General features: G+C 36.4%; 1 protein-coding gene and 1 non-coding gene across 3 annotated transcripts; both read left to right on the top strand.

Annotated features, from left to right (window-relative positions):
• The first annotated feature begins 1,776 nt into the window (after positions 1-1,776).
• Positions 1,777-15,172, top strand: LOC5563910 (death-associated protein 1). 2 transcript variants are annotated; one of them, XR_002501233.1, is made up of 4 exons: positions 1,806-2,148; positions 2,433-2,521; positions 14,542-14,767; positions 14,889-15,172. XR_002501233.1 is itself a non-coding variant. In XM_011494805.2 (3 exons), the coding sequence occupies exons 1-3, from the start codon at positions 2,103-2,105 to the stop codon at positions 14,704-14,706; spliced, it is 300 nt and encodes a 99-aa protein (XP_011493107.1). In that variant the 5' UTR covers positions 1,777-2,102; the 3' UTR covers positions 14,707-15,172. The 2 variants fall into 2 exon arrangements, 1 of the variants encoding a protein (XP_011493107.1); XM_011494805.2 differs by having other exon boundaries at positions 1,777-2,148; positions 14,542-15,172.
• On the top strand, positions 3,585-3,656 carry Trnaa-agc. Its single transcript has one exon. It is a non-coding gene; the product is annotated as a tRNA-Ala (tRNA).
• Positions 15,173-19,879: the final 4,707 nt, after the last annotated feature.

A 19,879-nucleotide genomic window follows, 5' to 3' on the forward strand; every position in this document is an offset into this window, starting at 1 on the left:
AACATGGGTCCGCGACAAAGCCGAGAAATTTTAGTCTCATTACCTTCGTCATACGTGAAATTTGAAGAATTTTACTGCGATTTTTTATTGTCAGTTCAATTTTTTTTATCTTTATTAACGTGATTTTTAGCCCTGGGCTAGTTCATCTCGGGATTAACGGCTTTACTTCCCTTCCGAAGGAAATCGTCACTGATTTTTTAGTGACTATCTCGGGGATGGGATTCGATCCCAGGTCCTCGGCGTTAGAGGCGTGTGTTCTAACGGTTCTAACCACTACACCAGGTCCGTCCCCACTGCCGTTCTATGCATATTTATCTCACGGTCGCTATGGTTTGCAAAGAACATGGCACAAGAGGGCTTAGAAGAATTTATCTAAATTTCCATTTTATTATTTATTGTCCCCCATCGACACATTTTGACGAAAGGTGACAAAAGAAGATTTTAAGATTTGTTCCGGCCTTATTTAAAAATAACCATTAATAAGTAGATCATAAGTATCATCATAAGTAGATATTTATGTTTAACAAACTGAAATATTTTTGTTATTTTTGTATCGTTTGTTTCGAACAATTGATAAAGTCAAATGACGTGCGATAAGTTGCTTTCAAAAGGAGAATTTGTATAGTTTGCTCCCTTTCAATAGTTTTATACTAACAATCAAATAAAATGTTACCAAATTGATTTATTATATATTTTATATCAGAAATACATGTTTGCTGTTAGATGGATTAATCCAAGTTTCATATGGTAAGTTCGACAAATGTGAGCTAGGAATAAAATAAAATCAAAGGAAAACAAAAATTCAAGATATGTATTACAATTTATCAAAATTCGCATAACCACTCTGCTAACACATTGTAACAATTTAATCCACATGCCTCGATAATAAAATGTGCGAGAAAGTTTACAATTTCTAGTATATTTTTATTTATCCATAAAAATCGCTTTTTTAAGGTTCATTAAATTAGAATTCAAATGTTGACTATGAGTTGAAAAAAAAAAGTATTCGATAATACAATCGCTTTACGACCAACAGAAAAACAATTTTCGGAGATTAGTAAGGGAATGGAACATTGGAATTGATTGGCTGACCAATTTGAAATATGTTTGCGACCATGTCTGTGCATGGATAGTTTCTATCTTGGCTCGTATCCAATGCACAATCTTAGGGATTTCCATCGCTCTGCAAGCAGTGCTACATCGAAGACACTGCGACGAAATTATGCATTTTGTACGTGTCAAATTTGTCGTCCACACATTGATGGTATCAGTAGCCGACAGTCACGATATAGTTTGTCGAAAAAGGTTTAGCAATGTTGGTACTTTGGATGACTAACACAAAAATATGCATTTATGGAAACAACACCCAAAATAGCCAGTACTTCCTAACAAAGCATAAATATGTAGTTTTCTTTTTTTTTTTGATATTTTTTTGTGTTCAAATAATACTGATAAATTAAAAACAAAACATTTAAATCTCTAGTCCAGTAGTCACGTGCTCTCTAATTCTGTCATTTCGAAAATCATAATTTAAAAATAACGTATTTTCTATAAAACATGTTACTGGCTATAAAATTTGTCAGTCATAAAATAAAATAATTGACCCGAGATGAGCTAGATTTCTTTGCGAATGCAAGTCAGTTACAAAGAGGGAACTCAAACTTTTATTAAAATAAAAATCGTGTAGAAACATAACGTGTCCACTGTACAGTGAAGACAAATATCCAGCTAGCCGTGTGTTGTACGCTCACTCACTCACTAACACACAACGTTGCATTTTCATGTATTGCCACCATTGGTAGTGCTTCGGTTCCAGTTCGAAATAATAAGCACTCCCAAAGAAGAGTGATGAATCTGTATGCAAGGAAAATATTTTTGTTCGAAATGAAATACTGATAGTAATCGTACCGTGTATTTGCCATCGTGGAGGTTTTACTCTGCCACGACCAGAATAGTAAGGTAAACTGAATCACGCTGTAGTGTTGTCAAGTTTGAACTAATGTTACAGTGATTGTTCCTCAACGAGAGTAGCGATTAGTAGCATATTGCCATAGGAAAGTTAAGTTTATTTTACATCAGTCGAAAACAGTGCGGTAAGAAAAATGGCTGATGAAGACAAAGGAAAAGTCGCTGGACATCCACCCGCAGGTAACTAAACATTATCGATTATCTATCATTTCTATAAAACAAATATTTCTAACTGGATTGTAAAGGTATGGAACGTTAATTTTAAATTGCAAATAAGGATAACGTTGTCGAAAATCTTAGCCCATTTATTACACTCCGATCGCCCATGTCTTGGTATTCCAGCTCGAATAGTGATGCACCTGATGCATCAAATGTGCTTGCAATGTGCATGCAAGAATGAATAATATCCAACCAATAGTGAATCTTCTAACAATCAATTTTGTTCGTTCGGAATGCTTTTGCAGTCAAGGCTGGCGGTATGCGAATTGTGCAACACAAAACTCCCAGTGCAGAACGGCCAGCTAAGGATCCCGTAGAAGTTATCGGCTTATCGGTGAGTATAGTACTTGGTTTCTTTTTCTTACTTTTGCTAATGCTATCATTTAAAGTCAGGGTTGTAGTGAGCACATGCAGGTTGCAGATATATCAATGTGATTTGAAATTATTAGTCTTTGTATATTAGCAGACTTGACTGATTCGCAAGCTAGCGCTAATTGCGTCTTAGTCGAGTTTTTTTTTCTTTGCCACGATTTTGTTCGGTTGACTGCCTTAAAAACTGTTTATGTTGTGCTTAACAGTTTTCAGTTTTGTTTTGATTTCTGATTCTGTTTGCTTCGCGTTGCCAACAATAAGTTGGGTATGCATTTATCACCATTGTTAGATTTAGAGCCTTATTAAACTTTACAGTACTGGGTGCCAAAATCGAAGTTCTAAAATTATTTAACTTCGTAATCGTTCTATCGATTTTGATATATTTTTAAAGGAAAGTCACAAATAAGTTTTATTTTTGATTCAGGTATTAAACATTTCGAATTCGGTAATGATTTTGGACTTAGTTCCAAATTTGTTGGGATACCTAGAATGTTTCATAATGCAAATTATGGAGGAAATGCGAAAACTTTGAAAAACTAATGTAACATTGATTAACTTGACATAATGTATCACCTGTTACAATTTGGAGACCATTGTGGTCGTCCCGGGAACATGGTCACCGACTATCGGTTTTGGTAAAGAACCCTATAGGGACATTGCTAATAGCTTTCGACGGCTCGAAATTTATGATTTTCTACACAGGAGTTAATAATGTCATGTTATTATGTGGCTCTGATGACTTTCGGACATTCGGAGCCTTGTTAAAGACATACCTTGTCTTATATCGAGGCAAAATTGCAAATAGTGTTTCTATAGCTATAAGAAAATTTGTCAGAAAATTAATGCCTACCGAGCCTGTGGAAGCGATGTAGGTACGATAGGCAAACAGTTTCAACACTAAATAAATCGCACTCGCTCTTCTTCGCTCATGAGATGGATGTATATGGGTTATGAAAGGGATCCGCGTGGTCTGTAGGGATTTGAATTCTAAACTTGTAACCAACTCAGTTATTGGGTCACCAAGTGGCTCGGTAGCTTAGTTGGTAAAGCGCTCGTCTAGCACACAAGAGTCCTGGGTTCAAATCCCAGCCGAGCACGTGGATTTTTTTTTTTTTTCATAATTTCACCCATAATTTGTCCATCTTTAACACGCGTAATGAGTTAATTAATTTAATAACCATGCGGATTGGATTACCGAACAGCTCAATATAAGCGTCAATTTAACATTTTTGTTTTAGGGCCAGTCTAGTGTATATGTTGATCTAACTGCAGTAATTATTTAGAGCTACGTTCCTTCTTAGAGATTCTATATGACGTTCGATTTTTGAAAGACGATCCTATATACTTTACCAATGGTGCTCAGGCTATATTTTCAATCAAGTATACAGGCAGCATAAGTATCAAAATGATCCTTACTAGATTCTGGGGATCCTTAGCTATAATTAATACTTCCCTAACTAGATCCTAGAAAATACATACAGATCCATGGTTTTTCTAGTGGGCTTCTAAGAGTATTAGGCGGATTCTTGAGGATACTGAGTGCAATCTGGAGAATCCTAGCGAACATTAGAGGTTTCTTGCGGGATCCTGAGAATGTATAACTAGTTATTTGGAATGCCGCCCAAAATCTGGTGATTCCTAGTAGATTTGTGGATTTCTAGGGATATTTAAAGCATTTCTGGCAAAATATTGATAATGCTGAATGAATTCCCATCAGAATTTGGCAATTGACTGACCGGAATTTGGGAATTGAGGACAAAAGCTAGTCCTGAGACTTGAGAATTTTTAGCAACATCGCAGCAGACTCTTAACCTCCTAAACGATATCCTCGAAACTCTTGAAATTAAAAAAGACACGGACTCCATCTTCAGCCATTTAGCTGCACATACTGCAACTTAACACTAGACAACGGACAAGCAACGGTGGCACAGCCGAGAAACATTCCTGACGAAAAAAGTTTAAATGGTTAAAGCGGAAATCGAACCCACACCCCATGACACGATGCGCTTAAATGCCTGACGACACTAACCGCACGGCCTCGAGGACATATCACAGGATTCCATGCGAGATCAGGGGTCTACTCGTTTACAGAAATGAAATTTCCAGATTTCACAAAACAATTTAAGGTTCAAGAAAATTTCAGATAGATAAAAATAATAATTACAACATAATATTGATTCAATTGATTTCAAGCTTCCAAATTTGTGAATGCTTGTTGAAGCTATTTCAAGGTGAAACGATCAAAGCTTCAGTTTTGAATTTGATAAGAAGACATATCATTTTTATATCGTTTGAAAGAGCTCTGATCATCATTGTGAACTGAACGGAACATTCAAGTGCAATACACCCGATTCTGTTTTTGCACGGATTTTTTTTACACGGCCGTGCAAAAAAAATTTCCATACATTTTTTTCCGCTAAAACCTTATTTTTGCATGAAACGTCGAGAAATGGTGTTACTTTTTTTGCACGGTTTTTGAAATTTTGAACTGAAAACTTTTTTTGCACGGTACGCATCCCCCGTGCAAAAACAGAATTGGGTGTATGCAATAATATGCTTCCTCCCTTAGTTTATTTATTGTTGCGTAGTGCGTACTCGTGCGAAAACAAATCATGTACTATTCAGTTTTGGTCTGCGTTCAGTGTAGAAACCTCAATATCCATGGGCAGTTTTAAAACTTAAGACAGCTAAATGGGCGAAAAAAGAAAATAAAATGACTTATGTTTGTGCTGTTATGACACATATTTGAATATGTATACTCCCATCTAAGTAAACACAAATAATGCATAAAACTTTTGAATCCCTGGATGATTAATTCAGTTTTGTCCGGGTGATAGCACCTCGGATAATCGAACACTTGTATAATAGAGTCCGACCTGTATAACACTTATTTTTTTTATTTTTCATATATGATGAATTGTTTGCATTTCATTCGAAAACGTTCAAATTTCCTAAATTGTAGGGCTAGTAGCGACTGATTGTCTTGAGAATAAGACCTTTAGAAACCTTTTCCCTAAAAAAAAGGGGCAAAATAGAGTCCAAATTGGAACCAAAAAGATAATAAACAGGGATACAAAAACAAAAGAGAACCTAACAGGAACCAGGAGATAAGAGCTTGATTCCCCATAAAATCAGACTAGAGATTTCTCTGATATATTTTTTTATTTCTCGTGACATTACGGCAAAAAATACTGCTTGTATTACTGTATGCATTTTTCAATGATTTTATCGAGGAATTTCATCATAAATTATTACAGGTACCTATTTGCCCAAAAGTTCAGAAATTACTCCGAAGATTTCCTCAGGTTAGGATAGATGTATAGATTTCTTTAGTTGAGAGATTTACAGTACGAGACTTACTCATCTCTCAAATTCTCAGGAGTTCATTTACTGATTATTTCCCATGAGGAAATTTTAGAAGAGTTTATCAATTTAAATAGGATGTGTGAAAAATAAATGAATCAATCAACTCTGGATAATATCCTTCAGCATTTTCTGAAGGAACTCCTTGAAAAACATCGGAAAAATACCATAAAAAATGTATAGGAAGAATTTCTGGAAAAAATGCTGCAGTATTAATTAGTATGGAACCTAAAATAAACTTTCGTAGATACCATGTTTTCTTTGGATGTTTTTGCAAGTACTATAGTTGTAATACTTTTATGAAATTCTAGAGAAAGTCCTTGAAAACAATCTAGAGGTAATCAATCATGAAACACAGAGTCGAATTTGAGGAATTCTTTGAAAAGTTCTTACCAAATAATCCCTCGAGGATTTTTTGGAGAAATTATTTGGAGTTACCGTGGATGGAATGACGTAGAAATTCTTGTCGGGTTCTTGAAAAAGGAACGCTGAACATTTTTTTCCAAAGTTCTGGAATTAACCTTTGGTAAAATTTTTTGGTAGATCTCCTAGAGTAACGAGTAACAACTGGAAAACTCGGTTGAAGGGTTAGTGGAAACATATCTAGAGGAAGTCTCGTAACAGTTTCTGAAGGTTTCTTTAGAGCTTGCATAATTTTGTATCAGGATTCACTGCAAACAAAATATAGTAAAAAAAGACTTCAGAGTCCATTTTGGTTAAAAAATTAAGACTTTGAGGATCTTTCATCTTTTTAAGCTTTCATTAAAATATAAACCAAATCTATGAAAAGAGACCGGCTATACAATTGATTGGTGCGACATTTTAAATTGAAAGTTGTTAGAATCCCAGATTGCTTTCCCAAAATTAGTTTTCCAGTTTTTCAAATTAACTCAAGAGCGGCCAAGCATTCAGTTATCACCAGCACCACCTCGAGCTATGTATAAAAAGCGAGCTTTGTTCATGGTGTGTGTACTCAGAACACGCATGAGACCGGCCTTGAGTTAATTTTAAAAATCGTACTCATCACATATTTTCAGTGAATCCATTACTCATCATATATTCTTCATAAAATTCAATCATGACTTGGGAAGTCGATAAAATTTTATACCCGAAAAGATCCTCACTGAACAGTTCAAGAGGCGTTTTGATAGCGGCGCAGACGAAATTTGTTGGAGGGTTTGCGAATATCCTTTGTCATGGACATATTCTACCATGCATTAGGGTCGATGTACCAATAGCCGCATAGCTAAGAACAAATATTCGTATAAAATCGAAAAAGAACGCTAGCGTCATTATTTTTACATCATCTGAAAGCTTTTTATCTTGGTTTTGTGGGAAAAATATGAAAACAACAAAAACTCACATGTTTGTATTTATTATCGCTTGTGCCACTATAGGAATTCATGTGCCTATAGTAGTACTATTTCTAATTTCTGTTCCTATAGTAGCACTAGCATCACGGCGTTGGCAAAATACTAATCAAAACCGTATTTTTACAAAGCTTCTATATTTTTCCTTCAAAGTGTGGATCAAAAGCTTTCGTTTGATGTAAAAAAAAGCAAAACTAATTATTTCGATCATTTTTGAACAAAATCAAACTGTGTATCAATGGTACTTAGATAAATAGCTCCTGACCTTCATGTTGTAATATTCCGTGTGTTAGATTTATGTATGTTACGACTGATTTTCGACAAGAGTGTATTCCGTCAATTCCCGATTTTGTTCGTTTATCGATTATCGTGTTTCCGTTTCGATTTTCTGTTTTAGTGTGTTTTATTTTGTAAAACCACCTTTGTATATTTTCTTGACACATTTCCTGTATCATTGTGAGTTTGCTAACCGACACGTTCAGACGCGAAAAATAAAACGTCGAAAGTTCAATCGCGTGTTTTATTTGGACGCCATCTCGACAACTTCAGAAGTGGGATCGAGGAAAGTTGGCTGAAAATGGCGGAAGGACGAATGAATAAAGAAGAGCTCTTAAAGTGGCTTCAGGAGCACGAAGTTGAAGTTCCAGAAACGGCTTCTATTCGACACTTACGTGCGCTGTACGATAGTCATCCGGCCAATTGGATCACGAACGAAAAGGAGAAGGAGGACAACGCGGAGGAAAACATCGGAGAGGAGGAAATATTGGACGAGGAGATCCGGATTCTCAAAAAGAAAAAGCAAATTGCTGATTTGCGGCGAGAGCTGGCTGGAAACGAATTACTGTATACACGACCGCCGGATTTCCAGGATGTAAGGTGCCTCGTGCCGATGTTTGCTGGTAGTGATTCGTACGTTCCTGAAAGATGGCTGAACGACTTTGAACGTGCTTGCGATTCGGTGAAAGGAGATGCCGAATTTCGGCTAAAATGTATCCGCAGATTGATGGAGCCAGGTACGGAGGCTGAATGGTTTTTGCGTGTGGACCGGTCGACGACATACGCCGAGTTCCGGGACAATTTTTTGGGGAACTTTGGCCACACATTCACAGTGGCAGAAATCATCGACCAGCTGAGGAAAACCACATTCTCCAGCTGCAAGACATCAGTAATGGGTTATATCCTCAAGATGCAGGAGATTGCTTCGCGTGCTGACATTGACGAAGCACAAACAGTCCAAATTGTCATCGATGGATTCCGTGATCGCTCCGCTGATATTGCAGTACTCTATCCAGCCAAGGATATGGTGCAATTGAAACAGCTCGCCCGACGGTACGCACAATTGCGAGAAATACGAACCAGTTCCGTTCGTGCTACACCAGCAGTTCCTGTTTCGGCTTCGGGAAGTACCAAACCAAAAGCAAAAATCGGTCCTGATTTCGAGTTACGGTGTTACAACTGTTCTGGTAAAGGACACATTTCTGCTCGCTGCACGCTGCCTCGTCGGGAACCAGGATCATGCTTCCGGTGTGGTTCCAACGAACACATCATTAAGAACTGCCCCAAACCAGCACCACGTAACAAGGACGAAGTGGCACTGGTAGAAGAGTTTTGTCAGGGAAAACCTATTGACAAATCCAGCAAGGAACTAAAAGCAGCTCTCTCAGAGTTGAACTTGGTAAGTGTTGCTTTTCTGTCTGACCAAAAAGTGCATCAAGTAAATAATTTTCTCTCCCTTTTTGATACGGGTAGTCCGATCAATCTAGTTAAACGTTCCACTGTACCCAGTGAGTTGATTCCTGCTGATAAGAAGTTTTCCGGATTCCGAAGCATAGGAAATTTTCCTCTTTGTGCTTACGCTATCATTCAGGCTCGTGTTACGTACGGATCTCATTCCGAATTATTGAAGTTTTATGTTATTCCGGATTATTTTATGACTCATCCTGTTTTGTTAGGACGAGAATTTTTAAAAGCCTTTGGTATCATTCTTTTCAATACACGGTCGAATAAATACAAAATTGAAGTGAAGAGTACAAATGAAATACAGATCTCTGATAATCGGTTACACTGCGTGTATGATTTGTTCCGGAAGGGGTCCGTAGATACTCTGAGCAGTTGTCCTGTTTGTTCGTCTTACTTTTGTACTGATGTTGCTGATCTTCCTATTGATAGTATTATTGTTCCTGATATTTACGCTATTGAACTTGATGAGGATATAAATATTAATCCAAAATTGGATAAAAATATTCAGAACAAGTTGATGGCAATTATCAATGATAATTATCTTGACGTGACAAACATTCCGGAAAAACAGCACTCGTATGAAATGAAATTGAAGTTGACTTCCGACGTCCCCATCAGTTATGCTCCGCGACGTCTTTCCTATGCTGACCGAATTGAAGTGGATAAGATTGTTGACGAATTGTTGGCTGCTGGTGTGATTCGTCCTAGCAATTCTCCATATTCGTTTCCGATTGTTTTGAGGACGAAAAAATCAGGTGAGCGACGGATGTGCATTGATTATCGATCCTTAAACAAAATAACTGTGCGTGATAGTTACCCTATTCCGCTTATAGATGACTGTTTAGAACGAGTTGAGGGGAAGAAATATTTTACGGTTCTGGACTTGAAAAGTGGGTTCCATCAAGTGAAGATGGCTCAAGAATCTGTTCCGTTGACAGCATTCGTAACACCGAGTGGACAGTTTGAGTACATCAAAATGCCTTTCGGGTTACGAAATGCTCCAGCTGTATTTCAGCGTTTCATAAACATGGTTCTAGAACCATTTATCAAAGACGGTACTATCGTTGTGTATATGGATGATGTTACGTTAGCCACTGACACGATAGATGAGCATTACGATTTGTTGGGACGCGTTCTTCGGAGGTTGGCAGAATTTCGTTTGGAGATAAAATTGAAGAAATGTCAGTTTTGTTTTACAGAAATCGAGCTATTGGGGTTCTCAGTTAGTAACAAGGGTATCAGGCCAAATAGTTCACACCTGGAAGCTATTAAGAGTATGCCGTTTCCATCTGACGCCAAACAAGTGAGTAAGTGTCTCGGTTTATTTTCATATTTCCGGCGCTTCGTTCCATCATTTTCTTCTATTTCATTGCCACTACGTAATTTGATAAAACCAGGTTCTAAGTTTGAGTTCGATGATATTTGCAAACGTTCGTTCATTGCATTACGTGAAAAACTAGTATCGGCTCCTGTCTTAGCACTTTACAATCCATCGCGTGAAACTGAACTACATTGCGATGCTAGTTCTGAAGGCTTTGGTGGAATTCTAATGCAAAAACAAGATGATGGGAAATTGCATCCGATTGCTTATTTTTCTAAACGGACAACAGCTGCTGAATCCCGTTATCACAGTTTCGAACTAGAAACATTAGCTATAATTTATTCTCTGCGTAAGTTCCGAATTTACCTAGAGGGTATTCCATTCCGAATTGTTACGGATTGTAATTCTCTTGCTATGACCTTAAACCGGAAAAGCATTAATGCTAAGATCGCCAGGTGGGCTTTGGAGCTTGAAAATTACCATTATACCATTCAGCACCGCAGCGGTAAATTAATGAATCACGTGGATGCTTTGAGTCGTATTCCTGTTAGTAAAAATCCTGTTGTTTCCGGGATTAGTCCAGATGATATTGACTTTCAGTTGCAGTTGGCGCAAGGACGTGATCCGATAATCCTCAAATTAAGAGAAGAGCTTGAGAATGGTATTCTGAAGGATTTTACTTTGGACGATGGATTGGTATACCGTACAACTCCGAATGGGAAGTTCTTGTTTTATGTTCCTGCTGAAATGGAAAGTCACGTTGTACGTAATGTTCATGAAAAGTTGTGCCATCTGGGTATTACGAAGACCTTGGATCAATTGAGAATGCATTATTGGTTTCCGAAAATGAAGGAAAAAGTTGAAAAATACGTCAAAAATTGTGTTCGTTGTATTATGTATTCCGATTCAAATTCCGATGGTGGCCGAGTTTTGCATAGCATTCCGAAGAAACCTATTCCGTTCGACACTGTTCATATCGATCATTTTGGTCCACTTCCGTCGATTGTATCTAAGAGGAAACACATTCTAGTGATTGTTGATGCGTTTACGAAATATGTAAAGCTGTATGCTGTAAATTCTACGAGTACGAAAGAAGTTTGTGCCTGTTTAGATAAATACTTTGAGTGTTATAGCCGGCCCCGAAGAATTATAAGTGATAGAGGATCCTGTTTCACATCTCTGGAGTTCGCTGCTTACTTGTTGGAAAATAATGTAGAACACGTAAAAGTTGCAACTGCTTCTGCTCAAGCAAATGGGCAGGTCGAACGTGTTAATCGTGTTCTCAAATCTATGTTGGGTAAGGTATCTGAGCCAGTTCAACATTCCGATTGGACTAAAATGCTGAATAAAGTGGAATTTGCTATGAATAACTCCGTTCATTCCAGTACGCACCAAACGCCTTCCATTCTGTTATTCGGTGTTGGTCAAAGGGGACGGGAGATTGACAGTTTGTCCGAGTATTTGGAAGATAGGTCAAATTCGGAAGAAATCCGGGATCTACCGGTGTTGCGTGAAACTGCATCCCGTTACATAGAAAATTCTCAGACCAAAAATTCCTCTTCGTTTGATAAAACTCATGCAATACCACATAACTTTACTGAGGGCGAATATGTTGTTATACGGAACGTTGATACTACGATTGGGACTAACAAGAAATTTATTCCCAAATATCGAGGCCCATATCGTATTCATAAGGTACTGCCAAATGATCGTTATGTTATTCGAGATATTGAGAACTGTCAGATATCTCAACTTCCTTATGACGGTATAATTGAAGCTGCTCGTATCAAGAGATGGGCAGACTGGAGGACCCCGTAACAATAAGATGCACTAAAGGAAAGCAACACTTGTCATGTTAATTGTTTGTGTTTTGTGTGTTTATATCATGATCGAGACGATCATTGGTCAGGAATGGCCGAGTTGTAATATTCCGTGTGTTAGATTTATGTATGTTACGACTGATTTTCGACAAGAGTGTATTCCGTCAATTCCCGATTTTGTTCGTTTATCGATTATCGTGTTTCCGTTTCGATTTTCTGTTTTAGTGTGTTTTATTTTGTAAAACCACCTTTGTATATTTTCTTGACACATTTCCTGTATCATTGTGAGTTTGCTAACCGACACGTTCAGACGCGAAAAATAAAACGTCGAAAGTTCAATCGCGTGTTTTATTTGGACGCCATCTCGACAATGTCAAAAAATATTTTGAAAAGATTTATAGCAATATAGCCGTAAAAAAACACTAGTGCGATTATAGGGGACTGTCCACTAAGGGAACACTGACCCTACTGTCATTTCAGATATTTTCCCTGATTGTTATCAAAATTCTCTGAGATTTTCAGGTTTTCCAGGTTAAATAAAATTCCCTGATAATTCTAGGTTTTTCCAGGTAGTAGACACCCTGGAGATGCTTCAGAGTCCTAGTGCACCCCTGCGGATTTCTAACGAGAACCTGAAGATTTCTATCAGGCTTTTGAGATATCATAGCGGGAACCTACAAATTTCCTTTGATTTTATATGATTTGCTTCAAGTTTAACTTCTAAAACATAATCAAAACTTAATTAAAATTAAAATGATAAGAAGCTCATTTGTGTATTCTACGAAATAACGGGCCACATTTGTGGATCGTGCATACTTCATCCAGCTCACTGATTGCAGGTTGAGTACCTCTGATCTATACTATTTTGTAAACATTCCTCTATGAATTTCATATTCACATTTCCAAGGAAAATCCAGTTAAGATCTAAGGCAACATTTTGTTTTGAAAAAATACCATCATTTTTGCGTACAGTGATTGGTATTAGTTGTTTATGCTCAATCAATCAATATGAGATTCTTTATTTTGCAAGAAACATATTTATGAAGAGGAAAGCTCTTACAAAATTTTGACTAATTCGACGGGTTTTCAAGTTTTTTAAATTGATTAAAAACTAACATTCCGTTTTGTAGCACCCATATGTTTTTTCCTAAATACGATATAAAGTATGTGAAACGTCTTCCACAATTAACAATATGGGTCTATAGATTCATGGCATAGTGCTACTCTACATAAATATGCTTTAAAGGGACCGTTCCGAAGTATAATGATGATGAGGATAACATAACAAGATCTTAATGATATTCGTCGTCGCGCTGTTGTATTTTGTACAACACTGCTCAACAAATCTCGCTTCTCATTCACATCCCCAACGTGGTAGTTCTGACGGTGTCAAACCGCACGACGACTGGAAGGTTAATACCATTTATTCTAAAAAAAAAAGAAAAATATAGGTTTCGATTTTGGAAACTGAAAATTTCGACCTTGTTGCCAAAAACGCAATCCCGCTCTTTATGGTTAAGTCTTAGTTGAACAGTCTAAAAAAAATGATGGGAAAACGGGGTTAAACAGATAGTAGGGCAATATGAGATTTATGATCATGCAATATTCAAAGATCCAGAACAACTAATCTTATTAATTAAATTAATTAAATTGAGACTAAAAACGTGCTACACGCTTCAAAATAAAAGCATTCAACAACAAGTTGCGAAAGATTGTGACATTCATTACTTGGATTTATTCTACGAGTGGCGTGAGGTGACAATTGTCGGTGTTGTAAGCGAGCTGACAATGCTCGACTCGCCGTGTAAATCAATTGGAGAGTCACTTCACTCGAGTCGAGAATTTCACCTCGCTATGCGACACCGCCAATTCTCCCCTCACGCCACTCGTAGACTAAACCCAACTATCTTCTACTTTTTTGGCACTTGCTTACTTTGCCCCACCTCACTAAACAATTTTAGGATATTTTTTTTTCAAGGTGTTAAATTTTCTAATAGATGTGTAAAATGGCGAGTTTTTCATTGGAAATCCAATGCAAAATTTGACCTGACAAAACTGATTTCTTCAAAAAGCATTCAAAATTTCACGTCACACCTAGAAAACTCAAAAAAACACACCAAGTCGTTTTGTTACACCATTCATACGCTTAAGCCTACCCCTCTCCCCTTCGAGCGTTACGTAATTTGTTGAAGTCGCCTAATACCTACACCTTTACCCCACTTACGTACAGAGGGTTCAATCTGAGCAAAATCTCAGCAAAAAGAATCAAAAAGTCTATTTGATTATTTTACCTTTTAATTCCGCAATAAAAGCCTTTGATTCTTATCTGATAAATTCTGATCTTGATTCTTTTTAATACATTTTTCAGAATCCAGCGCCTAACGTGAACACCGGCGAGGTGGTGCAGAGCTCTACGTCCAACAAGCACAACGAGCACTCGGTCGAAGCTAGTCAGGTGGCTCATGCCCAGAAACCCCCGGCGCAGATCCCCCAGAAGCCAGTGAACAACATCCAGCAGCCACGGAAGTTTTGAACGAGTGATTACGAAAGCATCCACAAACGCAATACGTTTGCAATCTTTTATTTTTCACATCGTACGTCTATTGGTAGTCGATTTAGCGTTTTAAAATTTGCACATTCTAAAGCGATTTTCTTCCGGTTCCTTTGTGGTGGTTTGCCTTCACACCCCACTTTGTGTCCCTTTTTTTATTTTAGATCTTCTTGTTGGTAATGGGAATAGTAACTGTTGCGTTTCACATTTGCTGCTTTATGAATCAGATATAAATACCTACATAAATATCCAACACATATATTTAACACCTGAAGTATGTTGTTTTCTAAGTTTGTATAAATAAATTTATATAAATAAAGAACGTTTTATGTGAGTCATATTTAGATTTATGACGCAAATAAAATTATGTCATTATATTGTGGTGTTATACTAAATAAAACCAATCGAAAGAAAGTGAATTGAAATAAATGCTATTAATGATAACACATTTTGTAGACCAATCAATTTCTTTGTTGTTATCACCAAATCAAAAGAGCACAGACCGCTTATCAGAAACATCTTTCTTTATCAATTATTTGCCTGTCCTAGTTTTTTTTATGACAATAGTGATACATGATTACTAGGTATGTGTTAGTAATAAAAACAGTTTTTGGAATCTCCTTCAAATAAAATTGCGATTACGTTAAAAAATGTGTAAAATTTGATAAGCTAACTTTAGAACTATCGTAAAATGATACCATTTGTTATTTTATTTTTTTATTGTATCTTTATTAAGGAGACTTTCAGCCAGTGGCTGGTTCGTCTCCGTGCTACCATTTGACGCACTCCATTTGCGCGCATTTTTCTAAATATCTTACGAATTTTCAAGGCTTTTGATGTCTGTCCTTTTTGTTAATCGTGTATTGATTTGTACCTATTTAGCATTCATACATTATTATTTAACTCTTAATTTTCGTCAACTATGTTTATTCCAATTGCCAAAAATACACGGAATTACAGTTTAAGCTGCGCTAGGTTACGATTTTTATCAAGTAAGGTACCGCGGGGCAAGTGGGTAAATGGGGTAAGTGAAAACAATTGATATATTTTACTGAATATGTGAATTAACGTTTTAAACTCATGCGTAAACCTTTGAGGCCATTGAGAACATTACGATAGGTAAGGGATTTCTGAGATCTTTCAGTCATTATTGCATAATAAAGCGAAAAATTGTTAACCTGTCAACTGTTACTCCGTAACAAGTTGGCGGCGTACAATCTTATTTTAATATTTTCAGTGGAAAAAAGTTGCGGAAAATAATTTCCTGTACCACTTCTTAGTTGTCCTCTGTGACAGTTTCAAACTGCAATAAAAAAGTTTTAGAATTTATTCGACGTAGACCTAAAAATAACTAAATTTAAACATCGTCAATTTTCGTATCAGGTGGGGCAAGTGAAAAGTTTATCATTAGAGATTGAATTTCTGTTTTCTCTTTAAGTAGCCTTAAGTAAACATGATTCGCAATTATCATAGAAACACATAACGTGCTGATAATTCAAGAAACATTATACTCAATCGTTAAAAGCTATTAGAAATCATGGAACTTCTCTAAAAGATGTTGCCAAACATTACAATATTAATATGTCTACTTCGGGCAGCCAATTAAAAGGAAGACTTTGACTGAAAAGTTGCAATATTAGAGAACACACGGAAATCTCGTGGAATGTCTATGTAAAGCTAGTTCAAAACTTAAAAATGGAGTATAGGTCTATCCACACAAAAAAGATTCGAAGTACGTTATTGAAGGATACCGTTTGATTTCTCCCGAAGAGTTATCCGACGTCATATCCGACTTGCTCAAAAACAAATAACGAGCGGTGGAAATTCTACAGAGCAAAAATGCAATTGCTGTCCTATAATGTAAGAACTAACATTGGAAATGTTGCAGTTATAATGTTGTCGAATCATTTCAACTAACATAACTGAACAGAAGAAAATTCAAGTGAAAAGAATAACATTTTCTTTGTTTACATGTTACTTATGTTATTGTTCATTGGGAAGCCTTAACAAATGTTAAAGCTAATAGAAATCGTGAATATAACTGTTTGTTTTTGAATTTATTGTTTAAAACGGCAAACTTTTCACTTGCCCCACTTTTGGGGAAAGTGAAAAGTAAGGAGACGTTTTTTAAAAACTTTTTCTGTATTTTTTCTTTAATTTTTCATAAAAATTAATTTCAGCTTACTGCTTATATTTAGTGTAAGTCAAGCTAAAAAATATACACGACCTCATTTGTTTCAATTTAAAGTCTCTAGAATTTGAAGAATCTCAACTATGCGAATTTCATTACCCACTTGCCCCACGGTACCTTATCTTTGACATATTTGTTGAATGAATAGGGTTTCTTATATAATTTTTAAAGAAATTTTCCCTTAGACTGGTCAAAACTGGTGATTTTACCCTATAAAAATTAAAAAATTGAGACCATGTTGTTTATGGACAACCGCATACTCATATGACATTATCCAAATCTTTGTTAAAAATGGCATTTTCCATGAAATTAGCATTAATAACACATAATTTGTGATAATCTAGGGAGTCCAGATAGCCAAACGATAAGACCAAGCTGAGGGTCGTGGGTTCGAATCCCACCGGTCGACGATCTTTTGGAAAAGGAATTTTTCTCGACTTCCCAGGGCGTAAAGTATATTCGATATACACATAAAAAAATGGTCAATTGGCAAAGAAAGCTCTCAGTTAATAACTCTGGAAGTACTCATAAGAACACGAAGCTGAGAAGCAGGCTCTGTCCTAGTAGGGACGTAACGCCAAAAATAAAAAGAAGAAGAATCTGCGATTGTTTTAATATGGTGAGAATAGAAAAAAAAATGAGAGCTTTTGGACTTTTCTTCACTTCATGCTAGAGAATTTCTAATTCGGACGCCTCTGTGTTGTGTGGGTGTTACACGAGATTCCTAGGGTAAGGGATCTAATTTTCGACCCAGTGCTAATTTTCGACCCATTGATAAAACAAACGTTAATTTAACTACTATTTGAAATTTTTAAACATTTATAAATCACTGGAATATGCCATTGCTGTTATCTCTATCATGATCCAATAAAAATTGCATCTATATAACGGAGTTTTAATCCTAAATTGATAAATCCTGATTTTCTTGTGTCTGAATCAGTCCTTTTTCTTCCATTGATGAAAATTCGTCACATATTGAAAAGGCTCAAATCAGTATAAAAACTGATCAAAGTGATGCCTAATCGATAAAGTTTGGTGAAACCTGATAAAATTTAAACAAATTGTAATTAATTTGGTGCATTTATAAGCGAACATAAATTTTATTACGCGTTTGAAATTGTTCGAAAATTGAAACACCAGGTTTCAATTTTCGACCGGTCGAAAAAGCATGCCATTATTTCAGCAGGTGATGTGTTTTAGTTTTCGACCCTTCATCAAATGTAAACATCGTTCATAGTGGTGGTTGTTCTTTCGTGGAGTTGAATTTCTTGCTTCAGCGGTTTTTAACCAAAACGGTAAAAAAATACTGAACTTGCTTCAATTGTATCAAAATTATATGGATTAACATATTATAGCGCCCAGAATAGTACAGACAAGTCTACGCAGAAGCCGACATCCAGCAATTAGCATCTAAGGTAGTCAACAAGAACTCGATTATGGAATTCCAAAATTTCATATGCATATTCAATTCAAGATTGGCGAAGAAATATCTATCAGTTCGTTCTTCGTCCTGGACCGATCACAATGAAGGAGGAGACCGAATTTGAAGAGTTGATATTCGGCAGTCAGCGACGGGGATGGCTAGTGAAACGTGACTCAATGTTGGAGCATGTTGAAGGGTTTCTTGATACTGCTGAAAGGCATAACTATTTTAAATACAACCATCCAGGTGAATTGATAGAGCAAGATAAATAATATCGCAATATTCTTAGAAAAGAGTTGAAGAGAGAATCCGAAATGAAGAAACAAGACCACGCTGAAGCAAAACGATTCGACCAAAATTTGTAGTGAAAAAAATAAGAAAACAATGTACCGAAATGACCCATAAAATAAAAGTCAAAGCCTAAAAAAGCAGTCAAAGTTGAGAGCTAAAAGAAGAATGTGTGTTTTTACTTGAACCATTAAATTCTTCTTCTTCTTTCTGGCGTTACGTCCTCACTGGGACAGAGCCTGCTTCTCAGCTTAGTGTTCTTATGAGCACATCCACAGTTATTAACTGAGACTCTCAGTCTGAGAGCTTACTATGCCATCGACCATTTTTGCATCTGTATATCGTGTGGCAGGCACGAAGATACTTTATGCCCTGGGAAGTCGAGAAAATTTCCAACCCGAAAAGATCCTCGACCGGTGGGATTCGAACCCACGACCCTCAGCTTGGTCTTGCTGAATAGCTGCGCGTTTACCGCTACGGCTATCTGGGCCCCATGATAATGAAATGAAATAAATGTTTTAAACAAAATGGTTTCACATGTTTAAATGACAATATCCCATTGCTGTACTATATCCTATCGCAACAGTAGAATATAATGTAGTTTGATCCACATGAAACCGTTTAAATGGTAGAAAAATCGATCAGTGTTCATGAATGTCGCTTTTCCTTGGTCGTACAGGTTGTACATAAGGATCAAGAATCCATCATTAAATCATCAGCAATCATCAAAAATGAAAAAAAAAAACACATTGAACGTTGCTCAAATTTTGAGCAAAAAAAAACCTAAAACAATGATGGTTATTTTCTTCTCAAATTATGATATCGTAGTCCACAATTTAATCACGCAATTCCACAAACAAACTATTAGACTATTGAAAAAACGTTTTACATTCATACAGAGATACAAAACCAGTATTTATGGTATTCAGGAGCTTTCTATAGATCTATCAGATAATAACTGTTGAACTGCTTATCATAAAGTTCGTTACGGAAATGGGAAGCATACACTGTTTCCACTGGAATGTAATTCTAAAAGAAAAACCATCGAAGAATATTCAACAGTTCAAGTTTTTTTCATACAATATACCCGTTATATTGTTTCAATCTGGTACAGGTCGAAAATTAGCACATGCATGGGTCGAAAAATAAAACAGTGGGTCGAAAACTAGCACAAAAAGGTAAAGTCATTAATCTATAAAAATACAAAAAATGCAATGAAATATCATCTAATAGAAGTTATACATGAACAAATA

Source organism: Aedes aegypti, chromosome 3 (assembly GCF_002204515.2).
Source record: "Aedes aegypti strain LVP_AGWG chromosome 3, AaegL5.0 Primary Assembly, whole genome shotgun sequence".
NCBI lineage: Eukaryota > Metazoa > Arthropoda > Insecta > Diptera > Culicidae > Aedes > Aedes aegypti.

Bases quoted from the DNA above. Each gene is read 5' to 3' on its own strand.
- LOC5563910 (XM_011494805.2), top strand. From the start codon at position 2,103: ATGGCTGATGAAGACAAAGGAAAAGTCGCTGGACATCCACCCGCAG. The intron at 2,149-2,432 runs GTAACTAAACAT...ATGCTTTTGCAG, and splicing joins CGCTGGACATCCACCCGCAG to TCAAGGCTGGCGGTATGCGA. The intron at 2,522-14,541 runs GTGAGTATAGTA...TACATTTTTCAG, and splicing joins TAGAAGTTATCGGCTTATCG to AATCCAGCGCCTAACGTGAA.